Below are 22014 nucleotides of genomic sequence, written 5' to 3'. Positions count from 1 at the left end.
GCCGTTAGGGCTCATTCTACTAGAGGCATGGCGTCCTCTAGGGCCCTCCTTTCGGGAGTTCCCATCAAGGAGATCTGTGAGGCAGCCGGTTGGGCTACCCCACACACTTTTGTTAGGTTCTATAGTCTGCACCTCCCTAGTACGCTTGGCGCACACGTGCTCTCGTCCTAGCTGAGTGCCTGAATCAGTTTCACTCCGGGGCAGGCCTGTTTTCGGTGCGTGGCTTAGTGGGCATTCGTTCCCCAAAGTGTCGATTCTCGACGCAGTGTTGAGTTCCCTCGAAAGGGAACGTCTCGGATTATGACTATAACCCTTGTTCCCTGAGAAGGGAACGAGACACTGCGTCGTCCTGCCACGCCCCTCGAGGCCTTAGAGCGTCTTGCTTCATCGCGGAGCTGATGTGTGTGTGTGTCAGCGTCACTTTTATGCATCCGGTTATGCCGTCACATGTTACATCACGACGCAACACCAATCAGGATTGGATTAGTTTCATTCTTACTTCAGAGGCGCACGCTAAGGGAGCGTCCCCAAAGTGTCGATTCTCAACGCAGTGTCTCGTTCCCTTCTCAGGGAACAAGGGTTATAGTCATAACCCGAGAAGTTTTCCACACGTGGAACAGGAAGGGCAAGCTTTATTTCCGGAAAGAGCGTTCACAATCAGCGGTATTTATTATTTTTTTGCACCCTTTCAATCAGTGGCCTTGACAAATTCAGATTTGTATTATTAGCATTAGGAATTTCAAACAGTCCTTCTCTAAAAACTAATTTCAATAAATTAATTTCATTTTAGTATTGAGCGCCTTTGGCGAGATGTCTGGGTGGCTGTCACAAGCAAGTACTATGATGTTCTGCACACTCTTGAGGAGGACGGGCTGCTGGACATCTCGGACATCTTCCACCTGTTTGGGGTACATTACATCTTTCTTCCCCGCATTAGGGAAGACCTTCATTGCTTCATTGGAGGATGGAACAATCACCCACTGCGAACAGAAGGACATCTCTCTCCTGAACAACTATGGCTGTTGGGAGATGTGCAAGATCTGGAAGAGGAGGAAAGACTTCAGGTCCCACATTTTCTATATTTTATGTTTTTACTTGGTTGACCCAAAAATGAAAATTGTTATTTACTCACCCTTAAGTTGTTACAACCCTGTATGAGATTATTCTGTTATTTAAAAAAATGTTGGTAACCAGACAGTTGATGGTAGCCATTGACTTCGATTGTATTTTTTTTTCCTACTGTGGAAGTCAATGGTTGCCATCAACTGGTTACCCATATTCTTCAAAATATATTTTGTTTTCAACAAAATAAAGAAACTTATGCAGGTTTAGAACAACTTGAGGATGAGTAAATTATAGAATTTAGATTTTTTGGGAGGGTGAACTATCCCTTTAACTACATTGAATATGTTTCTAGTGATAAGACACAATTGTAAGGCATTTTTATATCAGCACACTAGATAATTTTAGATATTATAAATAAGTAGTTGAGTATTTAACCATCAGTGAACAATAATATTACTTTCTATTTTTCTATGAATTCATAGGATCTTCAAGATCCAGGCATAGACTGGGAAAGCGCCATACTGCAAGAGCATACTACTGGTGCCGTTGTGGTCCCTGAAATTGAATGTCCGCTTGACGAGCAAGCATTGACCGAGCTGCAGAGAGTTATTGATCCTCTTTCTTCCTCTCCTTCACATGGTCGAGACTTGTACATCCAATTTCTCAATAGTATAGCTCAATAAGGAACTACTACACACATTAACACAAACACTTTATTTGTTTACTTTTTGTTCAAAAATTGTCAGTGAAAAAGAACACTTCTCAATAGCTGTCATTTGAAAACAGCTGTAAAAAAAATTATTTGCAACAAGTTTACAGACCTTTCTAAATAGTACAGGTCTCATTTGTAGTGACTTAAGTAATGCAAATCAACACCAATGCAAATCTCCAGAGACCTATTCTTGTATTAACCACAGAAACAGGATAAAGTGCAACATTGTATAAAGTGCTGTTATTAAACAAAAAATAAACTGCTGTAAACAATGAGCTGTGTTGATAGATCTGTCTGACTACCATGCTTTAAACTCTGAAGAATCCTCCTCCATATCTAACAGCATCACTCATAATTCTTTTAAACTCCTGGTATGTGCTCATGTGTTTAACAGGAAATGTTACTGTACAAGTGCAGGCACTAACAACTGGATAACATACAGAGTGATTTCCAAATCGTTCTTTGCAATCATGATCAAAATTACATGCACTTTTGAACTGCCTCTTTTCATCTGGAAGGATAGGAATGTGGGACTGCCCTGTCATCCACTGCAGCACCTTTTGGACAGAGAGTGGTTGTGTGTCACCCAGAACTGTATCTCCTCCTTCATCAGGAATGGACACATCAACTTCAAATAGAACAACAAAGTTATTGTTTTAGGTCTTCGAACAAAGCACTACAGCTTTGATAAAAGTAGTGTCTAACCTTGGTATAAATAAAGAAACCAGTACATAAGGTCATTCTGCTAGAAAAGTACAGCAAAACTAATTACCTGCCACTTCAAGCTCTTGCAGGAAGTCTTGAAGGAAGTTAGTCACCTTCCTCTCAATTCTTTCTTTCGACGTTCCCTTTTCACTGTATGATGGCTGACAGTGCATCATGACGAAGTCTGCATCAGGCTATAAAAATAAAAACTGGTTATTACCTTTCTAAAAATAAAGAAAATAGTACTGGAATTGAAAATTAAATATTTAAAATACTTTTGTTATCTTTCCCGGAACAAACAGTGGTTTGCATAATTCAGAGTTTTTACTCAATTGATCCAACAGGCCATACAATTGCATGCCACTCTGAAGCTGCTGGAGAATTGGAATCAGCCTTGTTGTAGATTGTAAGACAATCGCCCTTTAAAGGAAAAGACAAATTGTTATAAAAAAAAACAAATAAATGACCAAAAAAAAAAAAATCTCACCGAATGATGCTTTCTTTCTGTTCATGATTGATCTGACCACTGTACCCACAACTAACAATTTCATCAGCCAACATCATTAGAGATTCTGTATCTGCAGCATCTTCAACCTGCAAAATTCAACAGTGGAAGAGATGGTTAAAGGACAAGTTCGGTATTTTACACTTAAAGCCCTGTTTTAAGATAGTTTCAGATGAAATAGAACGGTTAAGATACAAATTTGGACACATGCTGTTGTCCCGAGAAATTTCGGTTTCTGTGGTTGCACCCCCCACCTCTACAATGGTTGCATAGGTGCACTGGAACAATCCTTCCTAAAACGCATTCAACTTTAGTTTACAAAGACGTGAAACTCACCGAGTGGTCAGGGGTGTTCACTGATATCATCACACAAAAAGCATCTTTTGCAGCGATTTTTGTGTGAGCATTGTGTGACCAGCACAAACAAAGCTCAAATGCAACTTCTGATGTGATCGTATATGGATAAATACCTTACAGAGACAAACATACAAAGAGCTGAAGATCCACTTGAATACTTGACAATGCAGAAACATGTCAATCCCCATCTATATACATTGGCATTTACACTTTCTTTGTACCTCCTCTGTACCATTGTGAAAGAGTGTTCTCTAAGGCTGGGGAAGTACTGTCTAGAGAGAAATAGACTCAGCCCCAACACTGTGAAACAGCTTTTATTTCTTAAAGCTACACTGTGTAACTTTTTTAGTTTATTCTTAGCTAAAACCACTTAGTTCTTGTATAATGTACATTTACTTCGTTCAAGTAATAAAGTATTCTCGTGAGTGTATAATATGCCATTGAAAATACATACGGGTAAGGGGTTCTAATGTCGGTCGCCATGTTGCCCCTCCATCTTGAAAGTACGTTAGCCAAAGAGGGACATACCCGTTAATTCAAGCTTCGCCTTTCGCGTTTTAACATTCGATGGGACCGTGTCGAATGTCAAGAGGGGGATTGCTTGCACCTCCGTCACATCAATTGATCTCTGCTCACGGAGAAAATGATATAGCCTACAATGTAAACTTTGCCTTACGCTAGTGATTACGTACAACATACAGAATAACGATAGCACTGATAAAAGTTACTTTACTAAGATTAGCTTGCATTCGTCTGCGAACCTGATAACAACACAATTATACACTCATGGACAAGGTCGACAAGCCTCGAAGCCGAAGGTGGAAGCCATGTTAATCTTGGACTACATTGGCCACCTTAGGAGTTAAAACGAAATCGGAATTCAGAGGAACAGAAACTAATATTCACTGGATGGTCATATACCTTTTCATCGCTAGATGGGGGTAAAAATCACACAGTGTAGCTTTAATAAAAATAATTAAAAACTTTATCACCTTTCTTTCGGTCATTCCTACAGTTACATAAGCACTGCGTGACTATCTGGGGTAACATTCAGTTGCTGGTGTGTTCACACTGTACGATGGATCGGCGACAGGAGGTTTCACACTGCATGACTTTACAAAAGAAAGAATCGCCGACAACTTCTCCCTGGTCCGCAAACTACGTTTCACAACCAAACAAACGCGAGAAGTGATAAGGAAATAACGGAAGATCACGCGTGCGTGAGACCGGAGTTCTTGCGCGACACTGAATTTGTAATTAAAAATGATATCCTACAAGAAGACTACGATCCAAATTGTCTGTGCGCTGATTTGCAGCGAAAATGAGAAAAATAAACAGTTTGTGCAGGAGGAAATGGTTGGGAAGACGAGGGGAGCAAGGACTGTGTTTTGCAAAGAGAGTTGGGGGTAAATAAATAATTTTACAAATGTACTGCTGTTGCTGCTGGTCATGCAAATGTTTGTGCTTTGTTTCTGTTTGATATAATTGTAAATATAGGCCTATCTATTAAAATACTGATATTCTGGTCTATAACTCCTCCCTGAACATCCTGCTGTCCTGTATCTTGCTCATTGGCTGTCGGTCATCGCCGATGTATTTTTCAGTCAGAACACTTTTCACACAGCAGGATTGTGAATCGCCGACAGGTCCAGATATTTAGCATGCCAAATATATCACAGGCGTCGGTGACTCATCGGCGATTCTCTCAGATCGCGTCTTTGCTCATTCACACTGCGTGATTGTCACTCGCGTGAACGAGCACCGATTTGCCTGTGATTTCGGGCATTTGTCTGCGATTTCTCAAAACCTGTCGGCGAGCCAAAATCGGGGCTAAAATCGTGCAGTCTGAACTTGGCATTACACAGGCTTCTGGCTGCTTTATTTTAAATACGCACCAGATGGCGTTGTTCTCGACACTCTCGAAGGCGAAGCTTTGAATCTTTTCCCAGAACAGTCAGGGGAAAGCCCATAGATATATACACTAGAAGTCGCCTTGGGGTTCTAAGTAGTGATGGCGAGATGAAGCTTCATAAAGCATTGAAGCGTTCCATCCAATTGGTTCACTCATGTGCCGAAGCTTCATGGTGCTTCATTTGCTCTATTGTCCCATCAAGTGGACAATAAATGTAAAACGTGCAGTGTGATTATAATGACATCGCATGGTTCCATCGCAAAAAAAAGAAGCTTGAATAGATTACTAACAAACTCGCAAACTCCCAAGTTCACAAAATGTGAGGGGGAATCCATTGCATTTTGCTGGCCCTTACATTTCAAATAGACCGCCAAACCGCGAACCACTTCCTGAAGGAGTCACGTGGTACAGGCAGCTCGCGAGGCTTCAAACGTCACCAAATACGTCACCGACACAAGCCTCGATACGCGCTTCACAGAAATCATCCCGGATTACTCGACACACGCTTCGAAGCCTCGATACGGGAGGACACATCACTAGTTCTAAGCATGCGTAAAAACTGCCGCCATCTTGGAACAGGGGTTCTTTTCATAGGAAATAGCTAGGTAACGCTGCTAAATCCGCCATTCGTGGATGATGCCGGACTTTTGTGCTGCGTATGGATGTTCACACGAACGAAATCTAAAAACCAGACAGCAAGGGATTACATTTCACAAGAATGTGAAATTTTGTAATTTTGTTTAAATTTATCTGGACTCAATGATAAATACATGTCTGACCGTTGGAACGAACCATTCATGACGATTTATGGTGATTTTATTTCCGTTAGACCTTTTCCAACATTGACGCTGATGCATTAAAGAGGAGGGTCTCCCCTGTTCCATGATGGCGGCTCTATTGACGCATTCGTTCCCATGAACTACCGTAGCCAAGGCGGCATCTAGTGTATATATCTATAGGGAAAGCCTCAGTGCTTCATGAGGCTTCATTTCACCATCCCTAAAACACAGCCTTTGTGTCTTTATCAGCTTATTCATATATAGCTACTGGCCCTGATAAAGATCACAAATACTTAAATACTTAATAAATGCTTGTTCCATTTCTGTAAATCAGTTTTTATGAATGAATGACTCTCTCACCCATTGCTCTAGTCTTCGTCAACAGCCGCTTGCACCTCCTGCTGGTGAGGTTGACTAACCGCAGATGAAGATTATGAATCGGAAATCTATTGATATTCCTGCAGATGCCGGATGTGAAATGTTGAATTTTATGTCGAATTTGAACCACTGAATTTGTAGAAGTGAATTTGTAAAGCAAAATAAAATGGACCGACAATTACCTGATTTTAATTGAATTATTCACAGCTTAAATATTCTACCATGTTGAATTTCAGCCCATACAAATCCAAGCCCTAAAAATACAATGCATTAAAATGTAAGCTTTTTTGTTTCAAAAACATTTGCCATTTTTTACTTCCCATATTCACTGCAACAACTAGCTAAACTAATTTGTGATTCGTAGAATAGAATGTGTGCACATGCAGTGAAGAACTGTTGTAACTGTTGTGGTGTGTTTGTTGGAGAGAGAAAAAAATCTACAAGTTTGCAACACATGAAAGAGTTTTCTCTGTGAGTTCAAATTTATTGATACACATGTGTGACTATTCTCTGTTCTGTACCACCACAAATGCCATTGTACATACATGTGCTCTGTTGTTTTGCTCCAAAGAATACCTTCATATTTTCAGCGAGAGTGGACGACTGTGTTGCATAGACAGTAGTGTCAAAGAGTATAGAAGAACAAGAGGTGAAACTCTGATGCTTTTTTGGTAACAGCCACTAGGTGGCGCTTCGGTAGCGCGGCCGCCATTTTGGGGTGAAAATTCCAACTGGATCACTGGACAACAGCACAGAAAACAGTTGCTTTATTGAGTATTTACATTTTATGCAACTTTACACATTTACTACTATTATTAGTTACCAACTCCACTAGGCCTGAAATATATTTTTTACGTTTTACCCATACAAAAATGTAATATGGCCATATATGTACTTATATTTTAAATAGCATTACATATATCTAGGCTATACATATATTTGAATTATCTGAGAACACATATGCCTGCAACATATATGAACATTTATGTGTCCAAACATGTGAAGAAAATATTTGAGTTCATCCATATGATACCATATCTGCATATATTACAGTATAATATTGGTTCCTCGCATATATGGACAACATTAAGTATAAATATGTGACATACATATTTGTTTCCCATTTAATAAATGTATGTAAACATACATGCGTGATACTGATGCATTGAAATAAGTACATGCATATACATATGCGTCTTAGGCTACATATATTTAATATTTATGTGCTTATACGGGAAAATATATGGCATTTACGTGAAAACGGCCATTTTTGCTATATTGTTTCATATATGTCTATGTGTTTTATATATATGAATTTTGCATATATTCTCATATAGGCAGCAGACATACATGGGCACTGACATTATGTAATTTACTTATATTGACATATATTACATTTCTGTGTGGGTAATCCCCTGGATCATGCTACAAACATTATGATCTTATAGAACATGATGGACAGTGGCTGTGTTTTTTTGTTTACATAGTCTTGCTTCAACTGTCATTAATATAAGATAGTAGCTACTGCAAAAAAAGAAAAAAAAAATCAGTTGACTGTAAAGCTATTCTATTGCTGTTATATAGCCTATAAATATTGTCGTTTGTTGCAATGGAACGCTCTTTGGTAGTGTGTTGTAGGTTCGTCTCCATGGCAATGTCCGGTTACGCCAACGGCGCGTGCGCATAAATAAAAAGGCATAAAAACTAACATTTCATCCCATGATTAACTAGATTTGTCCTGAAATTAAATTTAAACTCAGGAATCAATGTAAATTGGATTAAACTAATCACGCAAACAGAAACGCTTAAAAAATGCACTCACATGACACGTTAGCCCTTTGCTGCCACCTCTAGAGGGAGTCATGGGAAATGTTGTTTTTAGAGTTCTAAAATGTTAAGACACCACCGAGGGGATGGTTATGTAAAACTACAACTCCCATCCATCTTCCTCTCGGCAGCCGCCACAGTGTTGTTGTTCGTATGGTCTGATGTTGATGCTTTGGCTCGGTTGGAGAGGCGTGACGTTTAATGCTAGATTTGCACAGAGGACATTTGCCTTCTTCCCTTCTCCCGCTGCAATTTACCTTTAAAACCGGTAAGGACAGCTAATAAGACACCTAATGCAGTTTAAAGTCACCATAAAGCTATAGCAGGACTGATAGATTAAAGAGACTCATTCATTTTTTGTATATTTTAGCCAGTGTTTGTCATTGTATATGCTCATCTCTAAACTAACACAAATCGGTCGTTTTGGTCGTTGTTTTGATGCAAATATATTACAAGTCTAACTTTAGATTATATCAGTCTCCTGCCTCGATTTTATTTAACGTTACCTGAATTGTTCTGAAATAAGATGCACTCTGACATGATGATCCTCTCACTGCTGTCACATTTATCTATTTTGTACGGGTTTAACCATATTGTCATACTTCACAGAATCAAACAACAGTTTTCTGCATCATGCACCACCCATTTACTTCCTATCAATCTATAACATGGGAAGGGGGTTTCAAATGCAATCTTTTAGATGCCAAGGACCCCAAGTATGAGGGAACTCATCCTAAAACTTAAAAGGCAGCTAGCCATTTTCTTGCATAATAATATTTCTCTATATAATTTCTATATTTTCTTAAAGACCCCATTATTAGTTTGAAAAAATGAATATTCTAAATATTTGTAAATATTATTGGAAAATATTTATTTTCAATTACGTAAAATCATCGTTATTTTTCTATCTACTCACTATAGTACTGTACTGTTAGATTTATTATTTATTTAAATCACATTTGGTAATTTTATTTAAATTTTTTTTTTTTATTTGAATCAAAATTTGGCTAGATAAATAATGTAACCTAATGTTTATTAATATTTGATTTTTCAAATTTTTTACACTGTTTTTCTCTTAATGTTCAACCCCTTCATACTCCCTTGTGGCCATGACCCCAGTTTGAAAACCCCTGACCTATGATACAAAAAAGCACCTAAATATCATGGGTCAGAATGCTTTTTGCACCCGGTGTTTAGTAGTTTTGTTTGGATGATGTCATATATGTGCAATAGCTCTGTTCTGCTTTTTTGGATGGTTAACAAACCAGACTGTGCTATTTTTGTTGGCTCTTTCTGAAACACAAACCAGTGAAACAACCAGATGATAGTTTTGACTCAGATCTGTGGTTTTTAAAGACATAGTTCAACCCAAAATGAATTCTCACATTATTTACTCACCCTCAACCTGCATGCTATTTTCATTCAAAAACATTTAGCATGAAGTTAAACCAGAATGCATCAGATTTCAGTTTACTGTCAGATATATAATGAATAAAGCTTCTTTATTTGTGTCTGCAATTCTTCTTGTTTATGTAGATCTCTATTCGTAGGGCTTCTGCAGAATAATAATTTACCAGTGGCAGGGTCAACCTGACATTTCTATCCTGTAAATGAGCGTTCAGGTAGACGTCATTACAGAGGACAACAACATATCTAAATTGTGTGTTTACATTTGTTTTCTAGCTGGTTGAGAGATGTCTGAAATCTCCAGTGACACGGAGTCGTCCTGTGGATGGACAGTCATTAGTAATGAGGTGATTAACGTTTTATTGCTATTCGCTACCCATCAAGTTTACTTCTAATCTGAGTATAAATGCTTTTGAGGAGTTATCCTTTTATGGTCCTCTACAAGGTCAATTAGGCTAAACAAAGCCTGTCAAGAACACATACAGGTCACATTTTGCTCCAAAATCTAAAGATAGAAATATTAAATAATTTTTTGCATAAGGAATAAAAAGCCTATTTTTAGGACCATTACTATTATCGTTACTTTTATTGTGGCATTATTTTCATTTCCACATTTTCTTATTGATGATAGCTACATCAGCATTTCTAAGATCAATCACACCTGGCATCTACATGGGGCATCCAGTAATAATCTCATGAGGGCCCAGTCCTACTGTTCTGTTAGGTGATGCTCTCATACTACACAGTACTGCTGGCAGTGCTTCGACCCATGGTACCCCTTCCTGATGCATTTTGCTTAGTCTGGTTTTGATTGTTCTGTTCGATCGTTCAACCTGTCCTGATGCTTGTGGCCTGTATGGGCAGTGAAGATTCCACTTAATCTTAAAAATTCTAGACACTTCCTTGACTACCTGTCCTGTGAAGTGTGTACCTTGATCTGAGTCAATGCAATCTGGTAATCCCCATCTGGGAATGAAATCAGTGACAAGACATTTAGCAGTATGTGCAGCTGTAGCACGCCCTGTTGGATAAGCTTCTACCCATCTTGAGAACTTATCTATTACTACCAAAACATCAGTTTTTCCCTTACAACGAGGGAATTATATGTAATCAACTTGCAGGTGACGAAATGGTCCTGGTGGGGCTGGGGTATGTGCTGCTGGTGTAGTGGCTGCTGGTAGATCGTTATTTTTCTGACATGTAACACACCTCTTGGCTGTTTCTGTGGCTACATTTTTGAATTTTGGATTCCACCACTGATTTGCGAACCTGTGATTCATCGTTGCTGGACCACTGTGACCCAAATTGTGTATTTGTTGAGCCAAATATGGCAGCAGTGATTCGGGAGCGACATACTTTCCCCCTTTGGTCCAGCAACCGGATGAATCCACTGTGGCTCCTTTGTCTAACCATGTCCATGCTTCATACAGAGGAACGTCTTTGTACAGATCAATTATTGATTCAGGAGGCATAATTGTCTTCTGTGCTGCACTACCTGAACACACTTGTACAGTTGCATAGAAACAAGCCTGTTTAGCTGCTATATCAGCAAGAGCATTAACTTTATCTTCCGTAGTATTAGTTGTGAGATGTGCTTTCACTTTGATCACTGCTAATTTCTTTGGAAGTTTCATGGAAAACATTAGATCTTTCACTAATTCAGCATGCTTAATGGGGGATCCAGCAGAAGTTAGAAACTGTCTGGTTTGCCAAATGACACCAAAATCATGAATTAGGCCTACCCCAAAAGCATATCTGGAATCTGTGTAGATATTAGCAACTGATCCTGAAGCTAGCGTGTATGCTCTTGTTAGGGCTACTAGTTCTGCAGCTTGAGCTGAAAAATGATCTGGAAGACGTCCTGAAGCTAACACTTCCGTAGTGGACGTTACTGCATAACCTCCTCGTCTGTTACCTTCAATTACTTGAGCTGAACCGTCAACAAACAACTCAAATTCTGAATTCTCTATGGGAGTTTCTTTTACTTCACTCGTAGGTGTATATGTAAGCGTAACACAATCGTGAGTCACTTCTCCTTCATCCTCTAACAAATTCTCAGTCATTGCAGACATCATACATGAGGATGGGTTCGTGACTGGTGCACGCTGTAAAACAATGTTCGGGGCTGTGAGAGTTGCTAACCAATTTCCCCCACGGGAGGAGGTGACAGAAGTGACTTTTGCTTGATTCATTAGTGCAGACACTGCATGAGGGCATTTTACAGTTACAGTCTGACCTAACACTATTACTGTTGAATCCTGAAGAGCTAGATGAACTGCCTGCACTGCTCTAAGACATGGGCCCATACCTTGAGCGACTATGTCAAGTTTACCAGAATAGTAATGAATTGGGCGTAAACTGCCCCCATCATCTTGCATTAGACATGCAGTCATAAAGCCTAAGTGTTCATGGACATAAAGCACAAAGGGTCTATCAGATTGGGCAATTCCTAATGCTGGTGCTTGACATAGTGCTCTCTTCAAATCATTGAATGCCTTGAGGTGAAGTTCCATACACACAGTATCTGAATCTTTACCATGGCCTTTCAACAAGTCATAGAGAGGTTGTGCAATCGAGGCATATTCTTCAATCCACGGTCTACAGTAACCTGCTGTTCCTAAAAATGAGCGGAGTGTTTTAATGGTAGTCGGCGGAGGTATGGTTTTGACTGAAGCTGCTCGATCCTTTTTAATGGATCTATTTCCTGCACCAATTGTTTGACCAAGAAATGTGACTTGCTTTTTAGCAATTTGAGCTTTGTGAAAGCTGCATTTGTGTCCTTTTTTATGCAAACAGTCCAACAATGATGCCAATTCAGTTTGATGTACCTCGTGATCTGTTGAGGCAATCAAAATATCATTGACATATTGGATCATAGTGGACTGTTTTACCGGACATTCTGGGTCGAACAAATCACATCTGACAGCCTGATGGTATATGGTTGGGGAGTTTTGAAATCCCTGTGGCAAACGTGTCCACTGTTATTGTTCATAGTCAACTTTGAAAGCTAACCATCGCTGGCTGTCAGAGTGCAATGGTATAGAAAAGAATCCATTAGACATATCAATTACTGAAAAAATCTTACACTCCAATGGTAGGCCATTGCAAATTTTGGAAGGATCTGCCACTAGGGGGGTGATTTTATCAATATGTTTATTGGCTACTCTGTAGTCTATGGTGAGTCTCCATGTCCCATTGGATTTCTTGATGGGCAATATGGGTGAATTACATGGACTGTTGGTTTTAACTAGCACTCCTTGCATCAGCAATTTTTCTACAATAGGCTTGATTCTCTGTATAGCTTCCTTATTGATCGGATATTGTTTGGTGACCGGAGGTGGAGTCCCCGTCAATTTTATTGGTTCTACACCTGTCAACAAACCACATTCATCCTTGTCTTTAGCCCAAATTGGATGATTCTGTAAGAAAGCATACTCTGGAGGGATTACATTATTGGTAGAAACTTGTGCTGAGGAAATTTTAATGCTAGCAAATTCTGAGGACATGTCTAAAGTTAGATGTATTTGTTTCAGTAGATCCATGCCTAAAATTGCAACTGTATTTAATGGAGCACATTGCAATTTTGTAGCCAAGAGTTTTGGGGCCAAATTTTACCTCTATGGGCGGAGTTTCATACAAAACAGAATTTTCACCTATTATGCCAGTTAAACAAAGTTTGGTTATCTTGTACGGGATGAAAACCTTTAGCCAATTTTGTAGGAATTACTTTAATTTCTGCACCGGTATCAATCAAAAAGTCAATCTCTTTCTCTTGTATGCTACATTTCACAAAAATTATTTTGTCATTATGATGGATTACAGGTGAAAGGTAGCTACTCACAGCCCCAACAATTATTTTTTTTCCTGGTCTTTTTGTGCTCTTAGAAGAGCCTGAACTAGCTGTCCTAAAGTTTCAGTGGACACTTGTGGAACTACTTCAGGGTTGTATGCAGGCTGAGAAGGAGCAGAATTATGCATAGCATTTCTTTTTGTATCTTGCAACTTCTTCCTACACTCTTTCTCCCAATGTCCTGCTGCTACTCTCACTTTGGCTTTAACATCAGCATCTCTTTCCCATGCTGCCAAACTGTCTAAGTTACTTCTGAGAGTTCTGTTAGACCAAGCTATATCTAGGAATGGAATGCCACTTCTACTGGCATGTTGTAGTTCAGAAGTCACGGCAGATTCAAAACTGATGAATTCAGTTTCATTTAAAATTCGTGACATTAACTGTGTGACCTCTGTTAACGACAATTCATTTTGCTGATTAATGTTCTTCTAAATTCAGAAAACTGTTTACGTGCTGAAGGTAGGCTCTGGGACAGTCGCTCTATGTCTTTAGGTCCAAGTGCTTTTGCTACAGTTTGGATTTGGACAACAGAAGAGTTGGGAGGAACACTTTCAGTTCCCTCAATTCCCTGCAATCTCTTTGTAGCACCACACACATTTACTGAATTTACAGGCACATCAGTTACTGGGCGGAGAGCCGCATCTGTTTCAAAGAACGCTCGTAAGTCAGGGTAAATGTTATCCAGCTGACTAAATTCTTCTACATCATTTTTTCTATAGGTTTGTTGCGGTTCAATTTCTTGGTCAAAGAAGAAATTCTAGCACTTAGCTCTTTGTTCTCTTTTTCTAGTTCTGAGTTAGGGTGAGACTGTTGTGTAGCTAGTGCTAAACCAAATTCTCTATGGCAGCATAATATCCCTTTCACATTTTTTTGTGAATACTTGCTCCAAGCACCTTTTTACACTCATCTACCGACCAAATCTTGTCTGGATGAATGTCATATTTCTGTGTTAGTTCTTGTCTAACTTTTTATGTGACTATTAGTTTCATTTGTTCTCTTAACAGTGTTTTAAATTCACTATCTGACCACAAAGGGGCCGCAAGACCACCTTTTTCAGTTGTTGGAACCAGCCTAGCATTCCTTCTAACCATTTTGTGATGTTTCTTTGTTATCACACAATCAAAAACACTAAAACTTCTCTGATCAACAGAGGGTACACTTGTTAACACAGATCAACTATTGTTAACCTTCTTTGGCAGAGCGAAGGATAACACAATATTACTAGCACTTTACACTAATCTTCACTGCCTGAAACAGAGGATAAAACAAAATATTAGCACGTAATGCTAACCTTCTCTGAGAACAGAGGATAAACAAAAAACAACAAAAAACAAAACAAAATAACTAGCACGTAATGCTAATCCTTCTCTGTGAACAGAGGATCACCAAATTAAAAACAAAATAACTAGCACGTAATGCTAACCTTCTCTGTGAACAGAGGATCACCAAATATTAACACGTAATGCTAAATTCTTCCCTGCCTGACAACAGAGGATCACTTTCATCTCTAACAGAAAACTTTAGAGGATAAACTAAGTTAACCAAACTCTACAGCTGTTTGTTAACTCTTCTTCTGACGGCGCAGAGGAATAACAGATTTGTACTGGTCTTCAGCGGTTCTTTGAATAGAGTGAAACTCACCAAATCATTCGTTCTTCGGAAAATTTCCGTCTGGAAAACTCAGTCAGAGATCTTTGTTGAGATTCAGTTCTGGAACTCAGTCAGCTTTGTTGAGATCTTTGTTGAGATTCAGTGCTGGATTCTGGTGAAGTTAGTTCTATCCGGGTCACGGCACCATCTGTTGTAAACCTTGTTCTTCTTAAGTGTAGGAGACTTAGAAGCGAAAAACCAGGAGATGCTGGGATTGTATCTTTTAAGCAGGATAGTTTATTTGCTGTAGTCTGCTTCGTCCAAAATCTTACCCAAGTCTAACTAAGGCACTATACATTTTAGTTCATATAACCTTTCAGGGGGAGGAGTTACATAAAGGTGGAGATACTCTGAAACAAAAGCATGTAAATGAGGCATAAAAGTTTAGGAACTTGCCCTAGACTGAGAGTGTTACCAATCCTAATCCAATCAGCATAACTGTGTACTATAAATATCCTAATCCAATCAGCCAGACTCTTCGACGATACCTTCACATTATCATAGAGCTTAATGGCCAGGCAGTGCATAAAGACAAAAGGTGATAGTCTAAGTGCTCTGATCAATTTAACTTACAATAGAGAGAGCAGGACAGACAGGAACAGGCAGGTCTGTGACATCAGATGAGAAGTAACAAAACGGTTAATGTCCTATGCCACAAAATGGTAACTTTCTCAGTTAAAATACTGTTGAACCTAAATTAAAACATTTTAATAAATTTGTAACACTACACTACTCATTAGATATTCTTGATTTTGAGTTGATATGCCTATATATATATATAGGCATATCAACTCAAAATCAAGAATATCTAATGAGTAGTGTAGTGTTACAAGCGGACATATCCCGCGGATATATATAGCGGACATACCCGATATATATATATAGCTATATATACACATTTTGTAAATGCAAATTATGTTTGTATAGGTAATTATTTTATGTAAATTACAAATTATATACAAAATAATACAAACATTGTTTTTTTCAGCTGTGTTTTTTACTAATATTTTCCTCTTTTAGAAGCCAGTACAGCTGCTTTTTTATTTTATTTACTAAATGCTCAACAACTTTATATTTAAAAGGTTGACCCTTTTAACGTTAAGCCATAGTGATAACCTTGGTGTGTGTGTGTGTGTGTGTTACAGGGTTCGGACATTGAGACGCTGGGGCCGGATAACGCTGGAGAGTATGAGGATAGAGCGGGTAGTAGTCGTGCTGCGGACATACCCGACGGTGAGGATGTCACCCTTTGTGTCATTCAAAATGAATAAACTCAAAACTATTTATTAGGGATGTCCTGATCAAATTTGTGGTGCCTCAGATCCAAGTCATTGAATATTGAGTATCTGCCGATACCAAGTCCTGATCCGATACTTGCAGTTTCCTAGTGCTTGTTGCAATTTTAAAGTACATTAAAGTTATTAAAAACAATCCAATGTATACAGGGCCATACAGAGAGTTTCTTAGGGGCAGGGGTTCAAATGTAAAAAATAAGGATCTATCAGTAATTAGGCTATATTTATAGGCCCCTATGTATTTATATTTTAATAATATTGTGTATTCTTGGGAGATGGTACGATGGGGATCTAAAGGACACAGTTCGAGTGGGACAAGTTAGACGACAAGCAGTGGAAGGGTTGAACCACTTGCAACATTACGCAGAGCTTAGCGCCTACGGAAACGCTACAAAAAGAAGGAGCGTGCGAGTGCCAATTTCTATAAAGACCCATTCAAATTCGTAAAGAAGTTATTCACCAGTGAGAAGAATGGCACTTTAGAAGCATCTAGGGTTGAGCTCAAGAGATATTTGGAGGAAACGCATACAGATGCAAAAAGGCACGAGCCTATGTCAATTCCGTCAGACATCCCACCTATCAATCCACCAGAATACTGAATGGAGGAAAGAGATAGAGCAGGTTGTGAGAAAGGCAAGGGCTTCATCATCTCCAGGGCCTAATGAAGTTCCGTACAGAGTGTACAAGAGTGCTTCACGAATTCTGTGGAAATTAATTAAAGGTGGCATGGGAAAAGCAGGTTGTACCTAGAGCATGGCGCCGAGCAGGTGGAATCTTTATACCCAAAGAAAAAGATGCTACAAGCGTCAGTCAGTTTCATCCTATTTCACTATTAAACGTCGAAGGTAAGATTTTCTTCAGCATTATTGCTCAGAGATTGTCAACCTACCTATTAAAGAATGGCTTCATTGACACTTCAGTTCAAAAAGCGGGCATTCCAGGGTTCTCAGGATGCTTAGAACACATCAATGTTATCTGGCAATGAATTCAATCAGCTAAAAAGGAGAGGAAGGAGGTCCATGTGACATTCCTGGAGTTGGCTAATGCATATGATTCAGTGCCACATGAGCTGCTTTGGGCAGCATTTGATTTTTTCAGGGTACCGATGTCAATAACAAATTTAGTGAAAGCCTATTTTGGAGATTTTCAATTTAGTTTCTCAACTCCAGAATTCAGCACTACATGGCAATGCTTAGAGGTTGGAATAATGGCAGGATGCACCATTTCTCCACTGGCTTTTACCATGGCAATGGAAGTAATCATTAGGGCATCAAAATGGGTAGTAGGAGGAGAGCGATTGGCTTCTGGGATGCGACTACCATCAATCAGAGCATACATGGATGACATGACAACCATGACTACAATAGTAGCCTGCACTAAACGGTTATTGGGTAAGTTAACCGATAACATTAAATGGGCAGGAATGCAATTTAAGCCCTCTAAATCAAGGAGCATCTCGATAATTAAAGGCAAGGTAGTAGATAAAACATTCTTCATTAATGGTGAGGCTATACCAACAGTTTCTGAGAAGCCAGTGAAGAGTCTTGGGAGATGGTACGATGGGGATCTAAAGGACACAGTTCGAGTGGGAGAAGTTAGACAACAAACAGTGGAAGGGTTGAAGAGCATAAAAAGCTGCGCTCTACCAGGCAAAATAAAACTCTGGTGCTTTCAGTTTGGTCTACTGCCGAGGTTGCTGTGGCCACTGACTGTGTACGAGGTTTCTTTGACAACAGTGGATAAGCTGGAAGCGTTAATAAGTTCATATATCAGGAAATTGTTGGGAGTTCCACGCTGCCTCAGCAGAGTGGGACTTTATAGTAAAGGAATATTGCAGCTGCCAGACTCTGCTTTAAGTGCGCCAAGGTCAGAATGGAAATTACCTTAGTAGAGTCACGCAACAAATGTGTAAGGGAGACAGCACCTGTGTTAAAAACTGGTAGAAAGTGGTCAGCAAAGAAATCTGTGGAAGAGGCAAAGGCTGCTCTTCAAATTGGTGATATCGTGGGACATGTACAGGATGGAAGAGGGGGTTTTGGGCTCAGTTTAGCTCCTCCTAAATGGCACAAGGCAGCCCCAGCTCAAAGGAGGAAGCTGGTAGTCAACGAGGTGCGAAAGCAGGAGGAGAGGAGGAGGTGTATAAAGGCCATTTTCCAGGCCAAGCAGGGAGAGTGGATTAGATGGGAGAGTGTGGAACAACGCAAGATGGGCTGGCAAGACCTTTGGTCAATGGAAGAGAGTAGGATCAGTTTCCTTATCAGGTCAACATATGATGTTCTCCCATCACCACAGAACCTAAACCTCTGGGTAGGAGAGGACCCCTCTTGTCCTTTGTGTTCATCACCTGCCACATTAAGGCACATTTTGACAGGATGTAAGATGCCTCTTAGCCAAGGTCGGTTTACTTGGTGCCATGACCAAGTACTCCAATGTTTGGCTTTAGAATGGAAGAGAAGCGTAACATGACCAATAAGTTGCCACCTGTTCTAGGAAAACATTACACACAGAAGACAATATTCTCTGCCCAGGTGAGCAACCACCAAGAAAAGGTGTTAAAACCAATTCTCATCAAGGACAACTGGAAGCTGCTAGGGACTGTAAAATCTTGGCTGATCTTGATCAACGGCTTATTTTTCCACCTGAGATTGCCACCACTAACCTCCGACCAGATATTGTTTTGTGGTCTAGATAAGCACGCATTGTTCAACTGATAGAGTTAACAGTGCCATGGGAGGATGCTGTAGATGAGGCATATGAGAGGAAGAAACTGTGGTATGCTCAGCTGGCCACTGAAGCAGAACAGCGAGGATGGAGAGTCCGGGTTTATCCAGTGGAAGTGGGTTGTCGAGGATTTGTGGCACACTCCACTAGTGTTGTCACGATACTAGAATTTCTAACTTCGATACGATACCTTTAAAAATATCGATATTCGATACCATTTTCGATACCACAGAGAAAAAATCTGCCACAATATTAAGGGGATCTTTTTTTATTTAAAGCTAAATATAACAAACTAGAACATGACAATGAGGTATATTTTACATGAAAAAAAATGTCCTGAGTTCTATCTGTTAATATTTTTTCATTGGACCAGAGCTAACATGATCTGTTGTGTTTTTATTACCTACTGTTATCAAAGATTAAAATATACTGTAACAAATGCATTGCTCATCGGTCATAAATGCTGGTTAATACATTAACTTAATTTGATTAACAGATTTAAACGCAAACGTGCGTGCATCACACGCGGAAACAAGGCTCACTGGATCGGCATGAAGTCAAGTCACCTTTATTTATATATGGCTTTTAACAATACAGATTGTGTCAAAGCACTTAACAGTATCAAATTGGAGGGTAGAGTGTCAGTAATGTATAATAATAAGATTAAACATTCAATTTTCAGTTAAAGGCATTTCATTATTGAATAAAGAGATGCAATTGTCTAGCTCAGTTTAGTTTCATTAGTATCTGTGTAATCAAATTGATGGTAATCGTTAATGAACGCAAATTGCAGAATTAAATAATAATTTTTGAATAAAGTTAAACAGACACAAGTTAATTTACATTTGACCACATTTACAATATTTACTTGTCTACGATTCCTCAGTCAGATTATGTTAACTTTAAGAATTACGGTGAAAAAACGAGACAACACAGACTCATATCAAAAACAATACTAGGCCATCTTGGTTAATGTGTCAGAAAAGTTAAAATAAGAAGAGTTACAGTGTTTCTTTTAGGATGTTTTTAGCAGTGGGGGCAGGTCTGTCCAAACAACAAACCCCCCTGATACTGAGCATATATGCTGCTAAATGGTACCCCTGGAGCAAATTACTTAAGTCTGTTTTCACCTATAAAATAATTTTAAAAAATGAGTGATGTGAGGGATATTGATAGTCAAACAATCTTTTGGGTGCCCGCAGCCTGCTCGCAGTGTGAAGCGCGTGTCTGCGCTATTCTCCGACATGCCCACTCGTGGTGTGTAGCGCGTGTCCTGTCCACTTTATTCTCCGGCTCTGACATGCCCGCTCGCGGTCTGTTTTTTACTTGTGTCCGCGCTATTCTCCGACATGCCCGCTCGCGGTGTTCTTTATCAATCAACCAAAGCCGGTCGCGGGGGTGCCGCACTCGCCATCTTTCCATTCACTTTTGCTATTTAACCAGAGCGAATGAGACGAGTGCGTCACGTGTGGTGTTTGTCAACGCGCCTTTGGAGAGAAGTGAAAGTGACTGCTCGGCTAGTATCTGTGTATTGATACTTCGGGAAATTAGTATTGGTACCGTTCAGATATTTCAGTATCGATATTTATTGAAATATCGATATTTTGGACAAGACTACACTCCACAACCCGGTTCCTCAGAGACGTCGGATTCAGTGGCCAAGAGTTGCATCGCACAGTAAAGAACTTATCTGAAGCAGCAGAGAGGAACAGCACACTGGTTGTGGTTGAGACGGAAAGATTCTGGCTGGCTGTGTACAGGTCGCCACGCTACGGTTTCGAAGAATTCTTGAAAAACTTGAAGAGTCTATTGGTTTATTTGTATAGTTTGCATAGTTATTACAGTTATTACGTTCCTGTGTATTTTGCGTGCATGAGGATTGGTGTTTGGATAGATATTGTGTTTTGCGGTATTATGCCATACGGAACCATTGCCACTGACCTGCTTTAACGTCGGCAGTGGGGCTCGACAGCCTTAGTCAAACGGGTTGGCGCGTATGGTCGAGTTGTGAGTGGTTGTGGTTTGGTCACATGTAAACTACGAGGAAGGAGCAACCTCAGCAGCAGGAAGGATGTAAAGGTTAGTAAGCTGGGCTGAGTTGAGTGGGGGACAGAGGGGGGTGACTCTGGGATGCCAGAGTCACTGTCGAGCCCCTTTGAGGTGTCGCGGGCTAGTCGACGAAACACTGAGGACGGATGGTGCCCACTTGAAGACCCTAGAGATGTCCCCTACTCAGCTCAATCCAGATGGTTGTCATGGGGGGACTGCACTGTGGTTGCAGCCGTTGTGTGTGCTGACGGGCAAAATACACTGCAGATATTAACACCAGACAGAAGGAGATTCACATCACCATATGGAAAGAAGCGTAAATGGATGGAGAAGCATAGGTTACTGTAAAGCTACGTCTTAGTTGGTGCTTATCTTGGCGAAAGCCGAGTACAAATCAGCATGAAGTTTTAACATCTACTCTCTGTAATGGAAATCATGTGGTCACAATTACAAATATGGGACTACTGATATAAACTTCTTGTATTTTATATGTGCAATAAGCAGAATAATTGCAACAAAATAAAAAATTATATATTTAAAGTAATCAGACAGTCAGACTACAGATAAAAGTAAACAGTAAATAAAATTACTTTCGATGTTGGGTTTTCAGACGAGCGGGTTGAGGAGAGTTTGGGAGAGACTTCTTTAGACCTCACACTGAGAGAGGAGACAACAACGGAGGAGGCACCTGCCCAAAAGGTGTGATTAAAACCAAAAATTACCTCTTGTCATGTGTTATTGTTCTGCAGAGAGGAATTCTCCAGTAAGCCAGGTTAAAGAAGGGGCATTTATGTTTTCTTGC

At 39.8% G+C, this 22014-nt stretch overlaps 1 protein-coding gene across 6 annotated transcripts in view; it reads left to right on the top strand.

Moving 5' to 3' along the window:
* Positions 1–8373: 8373 nt before the first annotated feature.
* ccpg1 (cell cycle progression 1) overlaps positions 8374–22014 on the top strand; it is a 52673-nt gene continuing 39032 nt past the window's right edge. For 2 of the 6 annotated variants that reach the window (XM_077193962.1, XM_077193958.1), the window contains exons 1-4: positions 8399–8508; positions 9924–9994; positions 16293–16380; positions 21823–21911. In XM_077193962.1, the coding sequence (XP_077050077.1) occupies positions 9935–9994; positions 16293–16380; positions 21823–21911 (237 nt within the window). In that variant the 5' untranslated portion in view covers positions 8399–8508; positions 9924–9934. Of the gene's footprint in view, positions 8509–9923; positions 9995–16292; positions 16381–21822; positions 21912–22014 lie in introns of all 6 variants that reach the window. The other 4 variants (XM_077193963.1, XM_077193964.1, XM_077193959.1 and 1 more) reach the window with 3 other exon arrangements.

The sequence above is a fragment of the Siphateles boraxobius genome, unplaced genomic scaffold (genome assembly GCF_051911475.1).
Source record: "Siphateles boraxobius isolate OS27281-9 unplaced genomic scaffold, OSU_SipBor_1 31, whole genome shotgun sequence".
NCBI lineage: Eukaryota > Metazoa > Chordata > Actinopteri > Cypriniformes > Leuciscidae > Siphateles > Siphateles boraxobius.
Note: the sequence above shows the minus strand (reverse complement) of the source record. Positions and strands in the feature narration are given on the sequence as shown.